Consider the following 21,594-nt stretch of genomic DNA (forward strand, 5'->3'; position numbering starts at 1 on the left):
CATGAATATTAAAGAATCTAAGTAGAGCAACTTTCTTGTCAGATGATGTCAATGTTCTTAAACAAATAGCAGACTTTCTATAATTATCAGATCAGATCTTTCTCGTTCTCCTTGGAGCACTTCCCAAAGAACTTGCATGCCAACTTTCAGTTTTTCTCCGTCTTTTTAGTGTTCGTTACTCAGTCTCTCAGAAAGAAACGAAAAACCTATCCTATAATTATAATTAAATATGTATAGGTTCAGGGAAAAGCTTCAAAACAATTTTCATTTGATTAAAACGTAATATAATATTTCCCAGATAAAGCCGAAGTGACATTTTAGTATTTTGCTTGCATATGCATGTGTAGCCATTAAGTAACATACATAAAAATTATAACTTTATTTTTAAATAAATCTCTTATCAAATATTAAACTGTGAAATTAGTTACTCTTTAAAAGTCTGTAATAAAACATATTAAAACATTATCAAAATTCAATTTGTTTTTAATTTTCTATACTTTATAGAAACATAACAAGTAAATACGTACTTGAATGACAATTACCTTTTTTCTGTTGAACAAATAAAATACTCTCACAACAGTATGTCAACTTAATTTCATCAAATTAATTTCATAAAGTTGTATTCTTACAAATGTAATAATCTGTTTATTAATTTATTGAAATAAAATATATTTGTCAATTACTTTATCAATTGATTTGATTTTTCACACCATTAAAATTAAATTAATTTAGCTTCACGCTGTACCCCGCACGCAGCAGTTCCCCACTTTCCGACGAAACCTGCAGGCATTGAGTGTTGAGTGGCGGTACTCAACTCCGCTCTTTGCCTCAACACTAGAGCGAAGAAATGAAAATATAAATTTAAACACATATTTCATCTCCTCGAGTGGAGATCGAACCCACAACCACAACATAATTAAAACACGAAATTACACTAAAAAGATATGTTCTATTTGTTATTCTTGTCTTCCTGGCAAGGTTCACATTTTATTTATGTACCATTGCTAGCGGTTTCGGAAGTGTGCAAATTTTCAATCAAGAAGTGGATCAAAATTACGCCTCAAAATTTTCTTACATAGAAAACTACCGGTAAAAATAAACCGTAACTAAAAACCTGGCCATTATAGGCAATAACATGAAACCTATTAGGTACAAACTTGTAGCGTTGCGGAAATAATTATTTAAAATATATATTTTTGTAAATAACATTAACGTATTTAAAGTGTTATTTCACATTTAGGAAACAAAAGTAATTTTTGAAAAAACGTATAAAAAATCGAACGTAGCAGGAATTGAACCCGCGCCTCATGGAAACCGTCCAAGATGCCTTGCTTTTCTAAAAAAAATCATATCTCTATGCAATTTTGTATTTTATCACTTTAATTATTAAATTAATAAAACTTATCATATCTGTCATAATAATGTAATCTGAAAGTAAAAGCGTGATGTATTTAGTGAGCTCAAAATATCTCTAACTATTAAAACCCGCATACTCTTAAGGATGAAGGATATATTAGCTGATGCTTACGACCTACCGCAGAATTATTTTTCAAATATTATGTTAAATTCGATTAATGTATATAATTAATTGTTTGTTTAACATTAATTAAGTCAACGCAATCAAAAGCTACTTCCCTAGACACAACTACAAAATGAGTGTATATGTCGATATCCGAAAAACCGACATTTATAATACAGATACAAACTATTACAATGTTATAATTGTGCATACGTACGTAACTTTTATAAGGTGTACTTCCCGTTGACGGACGGACGGATTGGTACGGAATCCTTTGGAAATGAGTGTGACTCGAACTTGACCGGTTTTTTATATACTTATGTGAAAATGTTCATTATGTATTATTAATAACATGCAGTACAATGCAGGCTTTGCCGTGCAAACGAGAATGATATATTTTCACAATTGAAAAATTCAATTACTTGTATTTTATAAACTATAAGTACTAATTATAATATAGGTACTGTAAGATTTCGAGAAAAAAAATATTATTTCCCATTCGACAGGGTAACATACACAAATATATGTATCACAATATTTTATATTGTGATGTTTTAAATTAGATATAAGTATTATAACTTGAACTTAATATTATAGACAAAATGATTTAAAATTACTAATCTACTTATTATTATTATATACAATTTAAAATTAGGAAAATATACATAATTAAAAAAGAGAGGATTGCAATATCGCTCTAATTATATTTACATATATCTTAAATGACACGTATTTTTAGGCAGTACGTGTTCATGTATTGTATCTCTGCAATTATCAATTTTGTAAGTGCTGTTTAATCAATTTTAAGTTAAGCATGCTTTTACGCTTTATAATCAACATAGGAACCGTTACATAATTATGACGCATCTATTTAAATATTAATTATATTTCTTTAACATTCCTTGCAAAGATTAACTATCTTCAATACCTGAATATCTGTAGCTTTTACCGCCCACTACTTACTTATAAAATAGCAATAAAATGAACGTTTTTACAATTACAATGTTTTTATTTAAAAGAAATTACTTAAAATAAATACATTAAGATTTTGATTTTAAAAAAGTTGCTAATTATTTCTATATATTTTAAATTTGATAAAATAAATCAACTTCAGCAAACATACCTGAATTTTTACACATTAATTAAATTATACAGAAAAATTCGCAAATTATATTGAAAATTAAATAAAAAAAAATCAGTCGCATCACTTGCAAAAATCACACAGACGCTAAGCTAAAAATAAAATATATTATATTTGTATTACTCACCTAAAAAACAGGAAATAAATTTAGAACAGCACTACACTATAGTTCACTAATATCGCTATAATTGTTGTTTATCTCAGTGACGTGGCCGATCGTGAAGTGACGCACGCGCAGCCTGCCGAAGGGATGAAGGGACGCGCGGGGTAGCTCCGCCCGCCCTGTTGTATGGAAAAATTATTATCATCTCGCCAATATATTAATTATGTCATAAATATTACTTGTATTAAAAAAATATAGATTTTTTTTAATTTTAATTTTTTTTTAAACTTGGTTTTTTTTTAATTTAATTTAATTTAACCTGTTCTTATGTTTAATTACTATGGTATAAATCACGTTACATGATAATTGCTAAAATGATGACGAAGAGAATATAATATTATATGTAAGTATAATATTAAAACTAACTTTGATTGACACTACATTGACAAAACTTTCAAAGCTTTATTATTTTATATCGTTCGTATTCGTAATTAAATGAATTTGGAATAATTTATTTATTCTCAATATTGAATTTATTAAATAATATTTGATAACTATTTATTTTTCATTTTAAGTAAAATAAATTAATAGAAAATTTTACTAAGTATATAACTATACGATTGCTAGATGAAATTCTTCTATAGTTGTAATAATAATAAAATTAACAAAGGAGTGGCGGTGCCATCTTTAAATCTGTTGATAGCAATGACAATGTTTGCAGGACATTATACAATTGCTGCGGCCCTATTGGCGGACGCCTCCGCGCTCCCCACGGCGAAGGGAGGTGCTTTTATATTAATTTAGGGCCACTTTGCACAGATTACCCTTTGTATAACTGACTCTGGGGTTGCCTTTGTGACGGCTAGTCATTTTTTAATCGCAGTTCATTATATTCATTGTATAATGGCAGAATGTTTTTAAGATTTAATTGATAAATATATCCTATGAAAAGCTGCCAGCAGAAGAGATGTAGCTTATTAAACCCCTGTGAATATTTTAACTTTGTTTAAAAAAGGTGTTTTGTTGGTATAAAACAAATGGTGTGCTTTTATTTTTCGATTTCAAAGTTTTTTTTGTTAGATTTTTTTTTTATTGTTTGTGGTTTAATTTTTATTATATTAATTAATGGTATTACGATGCTTATTTCGGCAGTTTTTTCTTTTAAGTTCATTTTTCTCTTTATCCGTTTAATGAGATAAACACAGACTAACAGTCTTATTAACTACTGTCCTTTCACCACGCGTTAAGCATATATTTTGTAAAGTAAAGAAAACTGAACGAAAACTAATAAACTAATAAATTATTTAATAATCGAAATTCGTCCCTGTAGAGGATCATCGCAACCATTAAACTCTCTTTTCATTTTACAATAAAAAGAGTTAATTTAATAGTTTGTCATGTTTGTTTGTCTTTATCTTATAATAATATCTATCGAAATATTGTGTTTTATAAAAAGAATTAAATTAAGAGAAACAAGTGTGTGATTGTAAACACGACTGGTTGTCGGTCCGATCCCCACTGGAAGAAATTAAATATTTATTTTTTATTATTATTTCTTCGCTCTGTTGTCACTCAACACACTATACGTCCAGAATTCGGCAAAAAAAGGGGAATGGATACAGCGAGAAGCTGCTTTACGCGTCTTTCGCATACGATACCTGCCCCATCTACATAGTGATAATCTAACGATGCTACAGTAAATACAACTACGTGTATGTTCTGACAGAGATTTCATTAATAATTTTAACTATTAATAATTAAGCATAAAGTATAGTGTTTTTGAAACGATGTGTGAAACTTAAATAGCCACTTTTAATTAATGAAAATATAAACTGTACGATTCAATTGAGACGTACAGACAGTTAGTTTTTGTGAGTTTTGGCTCTCGATTTTATTAATAATATAATATAGGATATTTATATGACGATTGAGCTTAGTAGCGGGCAGCGGCTGGATGCGAAGAGTTGAAGATCGAGCTTAGTGGCGTGCCATTGGTGATGCCTATGTCCAGCAGTGGGCGAGGACAGGCTGATGATGATGATGATGATAATGATGATATTCTACTTAGTTAGATAGTTTTGGTTTAAGCTTAATTAATTTCATACTTGGAACTCAACACCAACAAACAGATTGTGGGACCGAGACTCGCTATATATATTTCGTAACATAAAGGACATGAGTGAATATGAAATAAATCATGTATTTTTTGTATATTTTAGGACATATTTCATTTATAAGCATTTTAAAATAAAACGAAATGTCTAATGTTTTTTATTAATTTATTTATCTATTTTCTTTAGTTCCTAATATTTATAACATAGTGTGATCGAGTATAAGTAACATCGTTACATTACAATTAACATACATCAGTAGGAATATAAGAATAAGAAAGATTTAAGAAAGAAGTGAATTAAAAGAAGACGATATTATCTTTATAATTCTCTATAATAGTCATAAGTAAGCAATTTACAATAATTATATTTTACTAAGTACTTGCAAACATGTTTAATAAAAAAACTCACATATTTCTCCTAAAAATATTTATAGTGTTAATGTAATATATAATTTGATATATTAACACAGATATTTATGAACAAAAAACAAATTTAATGTCTATTGTCTTTCTAACTTTTTGTAATTTGCGATTTTGTAAACAATCACGTGCCATTTTTTAATTTTATTTGAATATACTAGCGACCCGAACGCGGCTTCGCCCGCTTGAATTTCATAATTATAAATTTTCTTTAATCTACATTGTTTTCGTTTTTTAATAATAATATAATTTTAAAAAAATATATTTATACCTATATTGAAAAGTAAAGTTTCAATCAAATCAATAATTGGAGGCATTGCCTGTTGAGTGGCGGAACTTAACGCAGCCCTTTGCCTCTAATAAAGATGAACAGACACAAATTTTGAAAATCATTGTTTTTGATTCTGTTATGTTGTTAAATGCCACTAATAGGTAACATATTTTCTCATATATCTTCCAAGTACAGACACCGACCCGCAACGATTTTTTTATAAGTAAAGATATAAATTATGTTGAATTTGTTATTTTAACATTTATTACTTTAATTTATTTCCTAAAAGTATGTATGTTTTAATAAAAAAGGTACAAACTGGCTACTGTATGCCAGATATGTTTGTTTTACAAAATGAACTGCATGCATGTGAAGTATATAACTATGTAGTAATATTATATAATATATTGAATAAGTACTTGGAATCCTGCTTGTCTTTGGTCAATAAAATATAATTATCGTGAAATTTTGCGGCAACATTAAAAAAAATCGGTGAAATGTGAATCGGACTCGCCCACAGAGGATTCCGTGCCGATTCTTGGTTTGTAGGTAAGTACGACTTATAATAATTGACAAACTTAAGTTTGCGGGTGTATGCACTCATTTTATATGCAATGAACTACAAATTGAACTTTATAATGTTTTTTTTTATTATTTTATTTTATTGTAAGCTTTCACTTTGTGGTAAATTTCCTAACTGAAAGTTCATGGGAATTACTATCCTATAGGCTTTTAATTCATGCAAAATGCAGCAAAACAAAATATATTTTTATTCCATTACTATTATACTTAACTAGCTCAAAGACATCGTAGACCTGAACATTTGATATTAATTTCACCTCGATACCATCATGCGATCTCCAGATTAATGGTATTGACAGACAGGCGAACAATACAGTGATCCTATGAGAGCCGTTTTTCCTTTTGAAGTACGAAACCCTACAAACCGGTTTACCTACGGCAAGCAATATTAATTATACAACATCAACATCATGGCAATACAGGAATGCATATTCACAAATATGTCTGCAGCTTCTCAAAATTATATTACAATACTCACTTATAAATAAAATATAAATAATAAGTAAATAAATAAAATATAAACAAGAAATTACTTAATATAAATAAAGACTAGTTACTTGTGACCAGAAAAATCATTAAAATCATTGTTTCTAAGTTTTTTTTTAAACGTCTTACATATGTAATTTAAAATGACAAAAATAATATAAATACATCAAAAATAGAAACTAAATGCGAAATTTAAATCTATTTAGTCTTTGGGTAGGGCGCTGTCGCTCTTGCCGCGGGAGTAGACGCGGTAAGCTGTCTTAGAGCCAAGCATTCTGTCTAAAAGGCTGTGCTTAGCCCGTCTTCGATTAGATAAAACTTCCCGGCAAAGGTCGTGGAACACTTCCCCGACCTGGTTCACCTGTTCCGCTGCAGCAACTTCTGCGAAGCTGCATTCAAAATCTTTTGCTAGTATTTCTCCTTCCTCTTGGCTCACCTGTAAATAAATAAAAGCTTTTTGTAAATTCATTTATTAATATATTTGGTTGTAGTGACTGATGGAATTAAAAAAAAATGTATTTATAACAGTATTTTAGAATCGTTATATTAGTCATTAGCCGATAATCATTTACTGATAACAAAACATTTATTATAAATATCTATAAACAAAATTTTATCAAATTATAGTAGAGGACGATTTTTTATTTTTTTTATTTAAACACCCCGGAAATATTATATATAGTCCTTGCCGTTTTCTACTCTTATCTGCTTATTTGTTCTGCGCGTGGTAATTGAATGACGAATACAAACTCGTATATTAAATCCATGAGACCCATTGATAGTGAGAGTGAGAGTGAGTGAGTCCCCTTCATATCCTTTATGTATGAATTATGTTGATTATGTATTATTGCAATATTTTTTTATTATTACGCCGCTTCTTATTATCATAGCGTGATAACATGTAGACTATATATACCCTTGATACGTGGACTATCCAACTCAAAAATAATACTAGCAGTAGTAGCCAGTAGTTCCTGAGATTAGCTCGTTTAAATAAACAAACTCAATGTTAACAGATAATAGATATATCGATAAATAGATAAATATATATGTGCGATAGTTTAAAGGTTTTATTAGTTTTTGAGAGGTGTTGTTAAATTAAAAAGATAAAAATGATGTATTTGTCAGAATTAAAATAGATAAAATTAGAATAAGAAACAAGCTGTCAAGAGTATAAAGAGACATCCTTTGGGATAAATTAAATGAAGAAAAAATATTATTAATTGTGATTGTTCTTCTTTCACCCTTCCCATATATACTAGATATCATCATATTGGTAACAAATAAACAAGAGATCCACAAAAACAAAGCAAGTATTTTTTTTATTTAGTGCAAACCATACCTGGCGTAGATGTACCATGTCTGCTTTGTTACCGACTAGAGTCAATGGAACCTCTGGCTGTAAACTTTGCTTGGCACGTCTTACATAATTAAAAGAATTCCTATCGGTTATCGAGTACACCAGGAACAGGCCATCTGCCCATTGGGCAACATCGCTAGCTGGTAGCTCGTCCAAGCTCTGAAATGATAATGGTATGATATAATAAATATAAAATATAGAAGCATTTAAACATATTTTTATAGAAATCTTTCTATATAAAGTAGATATTATATCCTGCTACAACTAGATTATGATATTATTATATGTCAAGATATTAAATATAACTTAAAACAATATCTTAATAAATGACTACACAATCAGACAAGATATCAATTATGTAAGTTTCATTTAATTTTTATTTTAAATGAATGTTTGTAGTTATTAAGACAACTCTGTTTCCGTCCCACTTTCCCACTTTCCGCCGGATTCTGGAAGCATTGCGTGTTGAGTTACAAAACTCAACACCTTTGGATTGATTGGCATTGAAATGTCTTAATGAGGACGGAGTGTCTTAACACTAGATTCCCTGATTCCCTCTGCCTACCCTGCTATGTGATTAATTACCTTCGGGCATGTGTCCAGTATTTCAAAAAGAATCGGCTCTCCATCTAAGAGCGCCTCGTGTTTGTATTTACTTTCTGCAAAAAAACGTAGGTATATATAAAATATATTTTCAATACATTCATATATAGAAAATATTTAAAATTCAATTGAACCTTGTTGATGATCGTATTCGCCGATATACCGCTTTGTTAAAAATCTCACAGTCAGAGCTGTAAATAAAGAAACAAGAAATAATTAAAATAAATTCACTAGATTATAATTTTGAATATATATACTTATTCTATAATTATCGTAGCATTAGATAACACCGTGCTATGAGAGGGAAATCTATAAAAATGAAAATAAAGTTGAATACAACAATAAAATCGGACAAAGTGCAGTGAGAGGAAAGAAACCTTTAAAAGTAAAAATCTCGCAAGAAATTACGACTTCTCTGTTGTCCATTTTTTTTTACTGCAGCAGAATTCAAGGACTTTTACCTTGCTAGAGCGAGGAAATCTAAATAATTAAAACAACTATAACCATTCCCTTAAGGAGGCGATTGAATTTATGAGAATAACGTTTAAAGTCAGATGTTGTCTCTGTACCACGATAGTCTCAATTGTAGTAAAATATAATATGTTTTTCTCAGCTTTCCGCTGTGTTCCGCATGCAGCAGGGTAGGCAGAGGAAGCCTAATATTAAGACACTCTGTTCCCCACTTTCCGCCAAGTTTATGAGTCATTACGTGTTGAATGGCGGACCTCAACGCCGTGCTATACACGGCGAAGAAATGAAAATATTTAATATTTCATTTCCTCGAGGAACTCTTGTGTCCCTGCCCCACGACGCGTAAAATAGAATAATTGTAATATTTTATTTACATTTCTCTACAGGTTATATGCATGTGGATGTTTTTAAACACCATACCGGCACCGCACACGACTTCATAGAGGAATAGGCAAGGACAGAGCGAGGCCGAGGTTCGCTGATGATGCTGACTGCGAGCAACCCGAGTATGAGTTTTTCTTTTTAGTATTTTGTTTTTAATATGCTTACTTTTATTCTATAAGATATGAGAAAGTATTCATATTTGTTTGCATTGTATTGATATTATTAGGTTATTGTAAATTTAATGTTTTGTTATTTTCTCTGTAAGTGATTTATAATGTAAATCTTTTGAGAAAAAAAATGTCTCTAACTGTAAAAATAAAACGGTAAAAATATTTTGTCTGTACATTTAATATTTTTGACTGAAATGGACAGAGGGACGCAAAAATATATATTTTTTAATTTCTTGTCTGTCTGTCTCTCTAAACTAAATAAATATTCGCATACTATATATATATATAGCTATATATAGCTATACTATATATATGTGCTATATGTAATAGTAAGATCATTGTAAGTAAATAAATAAATGTCGACAGCAAATTATAACCGATGATAAAAACAGCTCCCATATCACTGAAATAACTTTTATTTACGACTATAGCCAGTGATAACTACTCGAACACTACGAGCAAACAGACGTTCTAACAAAACTGCGGAACTATTATACATGTGTAATCTGGAAACTAAAAAGTATAATTTTACTTTTCTGCTTTTAGACGTCCACGCTTAAATATTAATATAGTTTACGATAATGTAAACTCCTGTTGAGATAAATGTAAATAAAAGCTAAATCTGTACGATAAAACTTTAAATTTTTTGAGCGTTATGGACGTGAACAGCGGATATTCTAAATGAAACTGATTTTTATATAACGTTATAATGTGAATGAGAGGAATAATACCAATATTTCGTAATTTCTGACTGATTAAACAAAATGCCGCATCTCCAACGAATTGATAAGCATGATCTGTGACTGAACGGAGATCAGAGATCGTCTGTGGAAACAACGTGAAAATCGTAAGATGCAATAATGTTAGAGCGGTGAAAGAGGTAGGGGGAGACGTCAGTTGACCTTCGAAAACACAGTATCGAAGATACTGGAGGAAGGTCACGTAAAAAGCATAAGGACGCCCCGGAGGGCATGTTTGAAGAGGTTGATGACAGTGGACGAAGCTAAAGAGGTATGTAGAGACCGTAGCGTTTGGCGCTCCGTTCTCTCTGACTACCCCGCTAGGGATAAAGCGTGAAGCTAGGGATAAAGCGCTTGTATGTAAGTAAGTCGTTAGAAATATTTATCGAAAGCTCGTCCGAGTCAATATTGATTTTTATTTGTTGCCTACAATAAACATAGCCAAGCGTAACGACTGTTTTCGAAATTACGACGTCAGTAAAAAATGTAACGCGCGTTTCATGTTAGTGAAAATAAAGTTAATGTTAGAATAGCTACACATCGTTGCACTTGGAATGTAATAGCTTGGTAAGTAGACAAAGCCCACGACAATCCATAACATTTTATTAGCGACAGAAAATAATTGTTCCTAAAATATCCTCAAAAAAAAAACAAACAAAAATCTAAATATTCACAACATGGCATGTAAGCAAAATGATTATCGCTTTAAAGGTTTCAGTTTCCTATTCGACAAACAAATTGTAATATAAAAAGTGAGACATATGTGAATTTGAAGCAAGTCGCAATGATGTTACGAAATTTCTCGTCGCGTAGAACGATAAAATAATCCTTACTCTAAAAATAGTTGAGATTCTCCACCTGCCCTTGTTCTTATTACATTTATTTAAATATTCTATTTAAAATTGATAACATCATCCGACGTCATGTATGTTGGATGGGAGTCTGTATATAAATCATTAGAGTCAAAATTTAATCGTTGTTGTAGTTCATTTTCAAAATGCTAATAATTTGTTTTAATTGAAAGTGTATTAATTATGAAATATACAAATATAGTATATATTTTATTTGCTAATTGTAAACAGACTATATGTTTTTAGCACTAAATATATTTTTTAATAATTTTAGCGTAGGAAAGTAAGCAATGATCGACGGCCATGACCTTACGATTACACCATTGCGTCAATCGCTTCATCCACCACATCCAGTCGCAAGAAATTCTTCTCGACCATTGTTTGTTGAAAACAACACATGTTTTCAAAGCATTACTATTAGATTTCTTGTTTATTTCTATTAGTTCTTTTAACTGATAAATTTACGTTTTATTACATTAAAATGTTGCAAGTTAGTCATTAATATTATATATATCAATAATATTATATATATATATAGCTCTCATTCGCTCGCGCGTCCATTTATCTTTATTTCGCTTTTTGCATAACTAAATTTTACTCTATTGTGAAACGTCATGCGTTTGCTCACAATCTACCAGTTCACCAATTCGGATAGAGAACTCGTATTTTCCATTTCCACTATTCAAAAAAAATTGACATCAAATCTGAATAACTGGTAAAATCCTATAGATTTTACCAGTTATTCAGATTTTACACTATGCCTTTTGTTTTTTATGTAACATTTTTTATTGACTTTTAATAATAATCTTTCTTTTTGTGGCTCTCCTTTTATAATCCCGCACAGAAGTGCAAATCTCACCATAAGCCTCGTGAATTCGACTGAATAGTTTATACTGTTTCAACAAATATTCTAGGACCAGTATTTTTTTAAATATTCACGGAGCGGGGGTGAAAATCGAGAAAAAATTCAAATTACAAGCAAATTTTTATTCCAATGAGGTACTTATTTATAAAATTAATATAATAGTACAGTCGAGGACAGTCGTAGCGCATCTAGAACTCAAATGGCAATGAAATATTTATTAAATTTATATTTTCATTTCGTTCTGTCGAGACCAAGCGAGGCGTTGAGTTCCGCCACTCAACAAGCAATCCTTCCAGAATTCGGCGAAAAGTGGAGAAGGGAGTGAGAGAGAGAAGAGTCTTAACACTAGGTTCCCTTTGCCATCCTGCTGTGTGCGGGATACAGCGTGAAGCTGATTTTAGTAAGCATATGGACACTGGACATACATTAATAAACTGGCCGTATTCCAAAGTTAACGATATCATGGCAGGCCATGCCAAAATGTGGGTTATTGGCATGTCCTCGGTGGTCGTCACGGTGTCTACATAAATGATACGTCTGTATTATGTCGTTCGTGTCATATTTTATCGCTTAACACTAGAAGCACCGCCGTCCCATTTTTGTCCCAAACGCAAGGTTGATTGTTTATAACTTTTTTGTTTGTTAATGAATGTAGATGAAACTTTTTGATTATTACCAATTTTACACCTTTATTTAATTAAAAATATAAATAATTTTATAGCAGTCATACTTTTTGAAAAAAAATGAGATTTACCTAGAACTGCCGCTGGGTCATTTTTGTCCCGCCATTATTATTTTATTATTTGAGGGTATAATTTGACATATTTTCATGCCTCGGGGACGAGGTGGGGGTGAAAGGACGATGCGGGGGCGGAAAAAAATTGAATACTAGGTTTAGCGGTCAATACCTATAATAAGTTTTTAGGGTTCTGTACCTTTTAAGGGAAAAAAAACTCTTATAAGATCATTTTTTGTCCATCCGGCTGTCTTTGCCTTTATCTCAGGAACGCTTGGAGAAATCGAGTTGATATTCATATGAGTATATGAATATCAACTATATGACGATCTACAGTCCCTTGATTTCCTGAAAAAGCACCCTTAAAAAAAGATATGACCATTTTGCAGGAGAAGAAGTATAATGCTAAGCGTAAATATATTTCTGACGTAAGTGACGCTAGTAGAACTAAATATGTGAGAGCTCGTAATCGTTGCAACAGGGTCTGTAGAGATAGTCAACGGCGCCATATCTATAAATCAGTAATTGAAGAAGATGATCCAGCCAAAGTCTGGAAATTTCTCAAATCCCTTGGGGTCGGTAAAACAAAACACAACATTAATCCAACAAATTTAGATTTAAATTCCCTTAATCAACATTTCACTTCTTCTAGTACAATCGATAGTACTTATAAATTGAAAACCTTAAATGATCTTTCTTCTTTACCCGCTCCTCAGGTTTCTCCTTTTAAATTTAGTCAATTCACTGTAAGTGGTGTTAAGAGAAATATTATGGCTATTAAGTCGGGTGCAGTCGGTGCTGACTGCATTAGTCGTAAAATGATCATTCCTATAATAGACCTGTTAGCCCCCGTAATCACATCCATTCTGAATCGCTCCATTTTTCACGGTGATTTCCCTTCCATCTGGAAAGATGCTCAAATTTTCCCATTACCCAAAAAATCAAATCCGTCTTCCTATTCCGATTATCGTCCGATTTCTATCCTTCCATTATTATCAAAAGTGCTAGAACGCCTTGTTCACAAACAACTAAGCACATTCCTTTCAAAACACAATCTCCTAAATTCCTTACAGTCCGGCTTTCGCCATGGTCATAGTACGACTACTGCTTTAGTCAAGATCACCGATGACATCAGACGTGGCATGGATGAGCGGAAGATTACTGTGTTGACATTACTAGATTTCAGTAATGCCTTCAGCACTGTTGATTTTGATATACTACTTGCTTTACTAACTTCTCTTAACATATCTCCTGAGGTGATTGATTGGTTTCGTTCTTACTTGTGCGGACGTCGACAGCGCATTCGAATAGATGATTCATACTCTGAATGGTCTTTCACTAGTGCTGGCGTCCCACAAGGTGGCGTGTTGTCTCCTCTTCTTTTTTCAATTTTTATTAATAATATCTGTCTAAAAATTTCTTCTCTCTACCACCTGTATGCTGACGACTTGCAAATCTACGCACAAGGTACTCTCACTGAACTGCCCAATACCATCGAGAAAATAAATAGTGATCTGAAGCATATTTCAGTTTGGAGCAGACATTTTGGACTTACTATAAATCCATTAAAAAGTCAAGCAATTGTAATCGGTAGTCCTAGATTATTGTCAAAAATTGATTTATCACAAATGTCCACTATAGCTATTGATGGGACTTCCATTCCATTTAGGGATTCAGTTATTAACTTGGGTGTAATTATGGATAAGCATTTGTCCTGGGGACCCCAAATAGGTGAAGTAAGCAGAAAGATTTATGCTTCTTCTGCATCTTTGCGTAGGCTGCGCAATTTCCTACCAGTACCTACCAAAATTGCGCTGGCAAACTCACTCCTATTACCAATTCTAGATTATGCTGATATTTGTTATCCTGACATTAATGAGGAGCAACTTAATAAACTTGAGCGACTTCAAAACTTTTGCATTAGGTTCATATTTGGTATTCATAAATATGATCATATTTCTGAATTTCGTGATAAGCTCAAGTGGCTCCCTATCCGTCTTCGCAGGAATACTCATATACTTCATCTTCTCTATTCTGTGCTGTTTAACCCTTCTACTCCTCCTTATCTGAAGAAACAATTCAAGTTTCTACGTGACGTCCACTCACTTTCACTACGCTCCCAAAACAATCTATTACTTGAAATTCCTCTTCACTCTTCTTCTTTTCTGTCTAACTCCTATACTATTAAAGCTGCCCAACTATGGAATTCCTTACCAATTGAAATTAGACGTGCCAAAAGCTTACAAAAATTTAAAACTTCATTAAAGAAATATTATTTAAATATATAATTTTAGCCTTTATTTTTAGCATCAACATTTTTTTTTTTTTACAAATCTTTAAATACTATGTGTACTATATGTATTATTTATTTATTATGTTTATTTTACTGTATAGTAATGTATATTTATCGTATATGTATGTGTTATTTATTTAGTGTATATTATATATATATATTTATTTATTTATATTATTATTGTTATTAAATTCCTTATATTATAATTTAATGCACCACCCACCACCTTCTTTTTTATACAATTCCAACAACCAAAGGTTGCCTGGAAGAGATCGCTTCAAGCGATAAGGCCGCCTTATTGTACATGTTTTTGTTCATTTTTGTATATAAATTGTGTAAAATTTTGTTGTTTTTGTGCAATAAAGGATATTGTATTGTATTGTATTGTATATAGTAAAAAACGTGTATTTCGACACTATAAAGGGAATCAAATTAATAAGGTACTTTCAGTTAACTTAGAATTATGAAATTTGGCAGTTAGTATCTACATGTAGTACTAGTACAGGAAAAAATCTGAAAACTATACATTTATGTATAAATCTTAAAGAATAATAGCCTGAAAAGTGGGGTAAAATTGATGTCAATACTAAATTTTGCCGCTAGTTCAAGTGAGGTATCAGATGAAAGGATGACTAAGCTAGGCTTGAATTTTAGAAAAACACTCGATACCAAATGTGGGCAATTGTAGGGTAGGTGGAGGGAACCTGGGAACCTAGTGCTATGCACTCCGCTGGCATTTTCCGCCGAATTCTGGAGCCATTACTATGCAATGTTATAAATCATCTGCAATGTATCACTGATGAAGAATATATTAATGCATTACTTGGCCTAATAATAATATTAACTAATTTCAATAACTTATAATTTTGTAAGAGTTATTCAGTTAGTTGTCACGACCTTAGAACGTATTTGAAATATTTGATTCTTTCTTTGTGTTTGGTTTTTTGGTACTTTTATGTGTGTTAAAGAACAAAAGTTGATTATTAAAGATGATCTACATATTTTACGAATTATTTTAATAATTTTTTTTTGTATTATACGAAAAATCAACATAATAAGTAGAATGGGACAAATTTGTCACGACGGCGGTTCAAGGGGGGTCTCAATCTTCGGCACTTCTAGTGTTAATAAGAATATTATATTTCGTCTTGAGAATTCTAAACAATTTATCTATTTTTAAAATAATCGATTACAATTGGACGAACATTTTAAATATTTTATAGAAGTTGTGCGAGTTTATCGATTAATTTATTCGTTTATCGAATAAAAGCAGCAAAGGTCGGTTATTCGGAATAGCCGGCCTTTGGTAACGCTCACCTCTTTTGTGTGTCGTGTCAATGTGTCACATGAAACATATGTTTCGTTCAACTTTTCAGCGCGACCTCTAAATATTTATGCAAATCGATCGAGATATTATTTTGAAACACAATATATTTACATGTATGTACTTTTTAAACTTGAGTGAAGATAGATGATTTTGAATTAAAAAATTTTAGGATATTAGCTAAACTTCTGACAACATAATTTTTTTTTATTATAAAATCTGTCGTTTCAAGGCAAAATTTACTGTCACTGATGAATTCCCACGTAAAAGTAAATCGAACGATAAGTGCCTACACTAAATTACTCATTGCTTCTTTATGAAGATGCAAGCCTAGATCAAAGGTAACAGTTAAGTGAACTTGTTTCCAAGTATTTGATTTATATTATAAAACTTTCCTGCCTTTATTACTCTTATAATACGTAGAGTTGATGAGAAAATAATATGACAAGCACAAAGTAGAGTTCCCTCGAGAATTTAACGTCATAAATTCTAGTCAAGTTGAAGAAAATGTCAATATTTTTCGTTTCACAACATTTTTTAATTAGAAAAGTAAACAAAGAACTTTTTGTCACATAATTGCATTTATCGCATATTAAATTGTAAAAGTGCAATATAAGAAACATTTGCATTATACTTTTTTCATGGTGAAAGTTTCTAATGTTCCTGATGCCGGCGTCTGTATTTCCTGACATACTATGTGCGGGTCTTCAAAAATAGGCCAGTTATGGCGCAGGCGCACAAATGTGCAATTGTGAAAAGGACAGTTTATCGCTTCGATTCCCGCTCCCATCAAATGAAATATTTAATATTTTCATTCCTGGTAAGGAGGCAAAGTGCGGCGTGGAGTACCGCGACTCAACACGCAATGCCTGCAGAATTTGGCGAAAAGTGAGGATCTTAACACTAGGTTCTCTCTGCCTATCCTGCTATGTGCAGGATAGGGTCCTGGAGCTGAAAAAATGGAGTAAATAGATATTTTTTAGGCAACCGTGCATAACCGAAGACCGCATCAACACGCATTAAAAACGCAAGCCTATTTTAGTATAAAAAAAATTATGTCCATTCCGACACTGAAAACAGCCTTCAATATTTATTTAAATATATTTTACAACATAATTTTATTTCTATTAAGATATCTAACTATTCATGGTACTTTATGCAGGATGGTAATGTAAAAGAATTGATATTTTTCTTCGTTGATAATAGTAATTCTTAAAATGATTTCCAAAACGTAGAATGTTATTATATATGTTATCTGCTAACTACATTTGTTAGGTGCTCTATTACGTTAGCACCAATTAAAAATAAACCAAATAAAATAAAAGTAATATTTAAACCTATAGGCCACTTGTCAACGGTACATTATTGACTAACGTTTCTCTATCTTTCAATAAATTGCTCTCGCGAAATCTTTGATATAAACTAAAATAACTCTATTTTATTTTTTCTAAATCACAACTAGTATTGCCAAAGAAATCACTGTTTAAGTGTTTATATCGAAAAGCATTTTATTTATCAAATATGCGTATGATTCAAATAAACATATTATTTATACAAAGATTAATTATTTTTATTAAGTTTTCTTTGTTCTGTATAAAAAGAATAAAAGAAAACCAATAATAACCTTTAAACCATAGTGCAAATAGGCGCGATTCTTGAACCACTTTATTTACAGAATCCATTAAAAAATAAAAGCTATCTTTGCAATTGCTTATAGTGGTGGTTTCCGATGAATTAAGTCGACAGGCGAAATTGAATATAGCCGCTTGCGGTTAGTAGGTATATCGTAGATACGTTTATTGATAAATTATTTATTTATTTCCCATATTAAGTAAATATATTTAGAGTGAATGCTACTAATATTATAAATGTAAAAGTTTGTGAAGATAGACGTTTGTTCCACTTTAACTAAAAAAACTATAGAACGGATTTAGATGAAGACGGATTAGGTCGTCGTGGCGCAGCGGCACAATGGCGTGACTGTAACGCGACGGTTGTAGGTTCGATCCCCACTTAAGGAAGTGAAATACGGAACGGAGTGTCATAACACTAGGTTCCCCCTGCTTACCCTGCTGTGAGAAGGATACAGCGTGAAGCTGATTTGATTTATTTTTATTTGGATTAAGATGAAACTTTACAGTAATATAGCTTATACCTACACCAGAATAGCATATAGGTTGCAATTTATATTAAGATTTTGCAAAATATAACAATAGGTTTAAGGCGAAGTCGTGGGTGGAGCTAAATTTATAAATATGTACCTAGTTTTTCTTTCAGAAAATATTATGACGTCATCAACGGGAAAACTGATTAAACTATAATAAAATCCTCTAGTGCCCATTACAGAATATAGATTCTTTTAAATACAATTGATGGCTGGTTGACGTAATGATGTGATATATTGTTCCGATCGGCTATGTTGTGTTAACAGGAATACTTCACATATTTTTAAAGATATTTTTAGCTTATGAGGTCGTTCCTATAAGTACGTCATTGTCTTTGGCACTAATAATTTATTAATTAAATTTAAAATGTCAACAATAATGATATAGTGATTTGAGGCCGTCATGGCGCAGGGGCACAAGGGTGTGACGTAACGCGACGGTTGTGGATTCGATCCCTACTTGAGAAAGTGAAATATTTATTGACATTTATAATTTCATTTCTTCGCTCTGGTGTCGAGGAAAAGCGCGCCAGAATTCGGCAGAAAGTGGGGAACAGAGTGTCCTAACACTGGGTTCCCTCTGCCTACCCTGCTGTGTGCGGGATACAGCGTGAAGCTGTTTTTTTTATATACTGAAATAAAGAATGCTTTGTCTGAGTATTTTTAAAATATTAGGCTTATTTATTTCGTGGACTACCGTGAAATTACAAGTGCATTAAATTATGCCCATTGACCCAAATACATATTAAAGTTTGCTGCGGCGCCATTAACAATGTTGGCGCCAAAATTAGATGAAACGAGAATAAAGTATTGTTACATTTTACAAGCCAACACTAAGGTAAGTTATTAATATATAATATGAGCTTAAAATATGAAGTATAAATATTAAATATATGGAGTTCTGCAGCGGTATGAAAATTTATGGCTGAAAACATAACATAAATATGTAAAAAAATATAAAAGTTTTTTTTTTTGTAAATAGATTACATAATATTCGACGAATATTTATATTTTATTTAACCTGGCAACAAAAAGATTTGAATTTATGAAGTTAATCGCATTCATAAAGAGTTCGCACAGCTATAGATTTAGAAATAATTATATTAGGTACGTAAACTTCGATGTATAAATTAGTATGAACTATTGAATAAAGTAGTCACTAAAAATATACTTTATAAATAGGAAGATCGATGACCTTGAGACAAAATTATTATTGTATTAATAAATCTTATAGGAAATTATATTTTTAATGAACAAAAACTATATTATTTTAGATATTTTAAATATTCACTATGAGTAGAAATTCGTACATAAAATAAAAATTAGAAAAACTAAAACACAAAATTATACTTATTTACTAAAACGTTTTCGTACCAATTCACAGTAAAATCGGTATATCAACATCGTACACCTAGCATTATCAAAAATGCGTAAACATGTTTATATAAGGTTAAAAAAATTATAATAAATTGTTTATTTATTTAATAAATTAATTAGCAATATATAATAAACAACCACGAAACTATCGCTGAATGTCATCACTCACAACACGTGCTAGATGTTTCTCTAACTGTCACAACAAGACGCTATAGTCGCTCATATCTAACATAAACGTATGAACAATTCATTAATTCCTAAATCAACAGGTATTTTAACGAAATGACTAAAATCAACACTAATTCGTCTACTACACACAATCTGCTGTATTTAACTGGCATAAATGCACATACCGCTTTTGCCGACCGCCGGTGCACCGATCACAGCAACTTTCACCTCTGACAGCGAAGACTTCTTCCGTCGTATGCCCCGGCTCGTCATGGTGCCGAGTGCCCCGCGTGCGGTCTGACGCACTGCTCAGCCCCGCTCCCGCCTTCCAGCTAAAAATATATGAAGCGACACTGCTCTGACAACGGCTCCGGTGTTAATGGGTCAAGATCTGGCCAAGATCAGGCGTGCAAATAGCCGTGTTTACGTCGCGTTCAGCTTCCTGACGTAGCCACGTGTCCAACGTCCGACGCAGTCTTACAACTTTATTTTAATGATTGATCACACAAAACGATACATTCATTTGTGTTTTAACAATTAATTTATATAATATTTGTCAAATAATAATTATGTTTTACTAGTTTTGAGCCCTATAGAGGTTTAATTACATTAAGAGCCAAGATATTCCAATGACATTAAATTATTTGTAACAACAAAAAACTATAGTAAGTAAATAGTTTTAGAGTACTGAAAATTGTGTATAAAAATAGCTGGCTTCGGCTCACAACTCTGCCATGGTTGCATTGTTGAAATATTTCCGCCACAATACTTGAAGTAAATTTCATCAACAGCTCTATGTATGGAGGATCGGAATGTCTGGATGCATGCCAAAGTTCTCTTCTGCAGGCATACAATAAACTGTTCGTAAGTACTAGACGAACTTTGCGCCCTCACAAAAACGAATATGAGTCAGTTAGCTTTTTTTTTACAGTGTAGGAAAATAACTTTTGTACTTTTATGTGCTCAATGTGTATTGATTTAAATTGCAATAAATTTAAATTAAGTTTTAAGTTTTTTTGTAATGTTTAAAGTGAAAGTCTCTAAAATTTCATGAAAAACATAATATATGCTTTTCATATCGAAATTACCGCGCAGTATAGTAATTTACACAGGAAAAACCGCGATCTTCGTTCACCTGTGATAGACATGAAATAACTAAACATTTTTCTAATTTCTATACGATACTATAAAATTACGATTTATGAAAAGTATTTTTACTAAAATCACAAACCAATTGTCTCTAAATACACTTAAATAATATTAAATAAAAAAAGTGGGCGAAGCTGCCCTACGCGGCTTGTAGGCTCTACTATAACAAAACAGTAAAAAATTGTGTCTGTACATTGGATAAAAAAATGTATTGGATTTAAAAACACTTATAGAATATAAATCTATGACTTTTAATATTTGTCTGTCTGTTTGTACAATAAAAAGTTATTCAGAATGGTGGCAT

At 31.5% G+C, this 21,594-nt stretch overlaps 1 protein-coding gene across 1 annotated transcript; it reads right to left on the reverse strand.

The window, feature by feature from the left end:
• Positions 1-6,321: 6,321 nt before the first annotated feature.
• Positions 6,322-20,626, reverse strand: LOC146527157 (ras-related and estrogen-regulated growth inhibitor). Its single transcript, XM_085206521.1, has 5 exons — positions 20,327-20,626; positions 8,733-8,789; positions 8,581-8,654; positions 7,978-8,154; positions 6,322-7,071 (listed from the first exon to the last, which is right to left on the reverse strand). Exons 1-5 carry the CDS (start codon positions 20,412-20,414, stop codon positions 6,838-6,840), a joined length of 630 nt encoding a protein of 209 aa, XP_085062647.1. The 5' UTR covers positions 20,415-20,626; the 3' UTR covers positions 6,322-6,837.
• Positions 20,627-21,594: the final 968 nt, after the last annotated feature.

This window comes from Heliconius melpomene, chromosome 21, assembly GCF_056956725.1.
Source record: "Heliconius melpomene rosina isolate 202511_hmr_F chromosome 21, ASM5695672v1, whole genome shotgun sequence".
NCBI lineage: Eukaryota > Metazoa > Arthropoda > Insecta > Lepidoptera > Nymphalidae > Heliconius > Heliconius melpomene.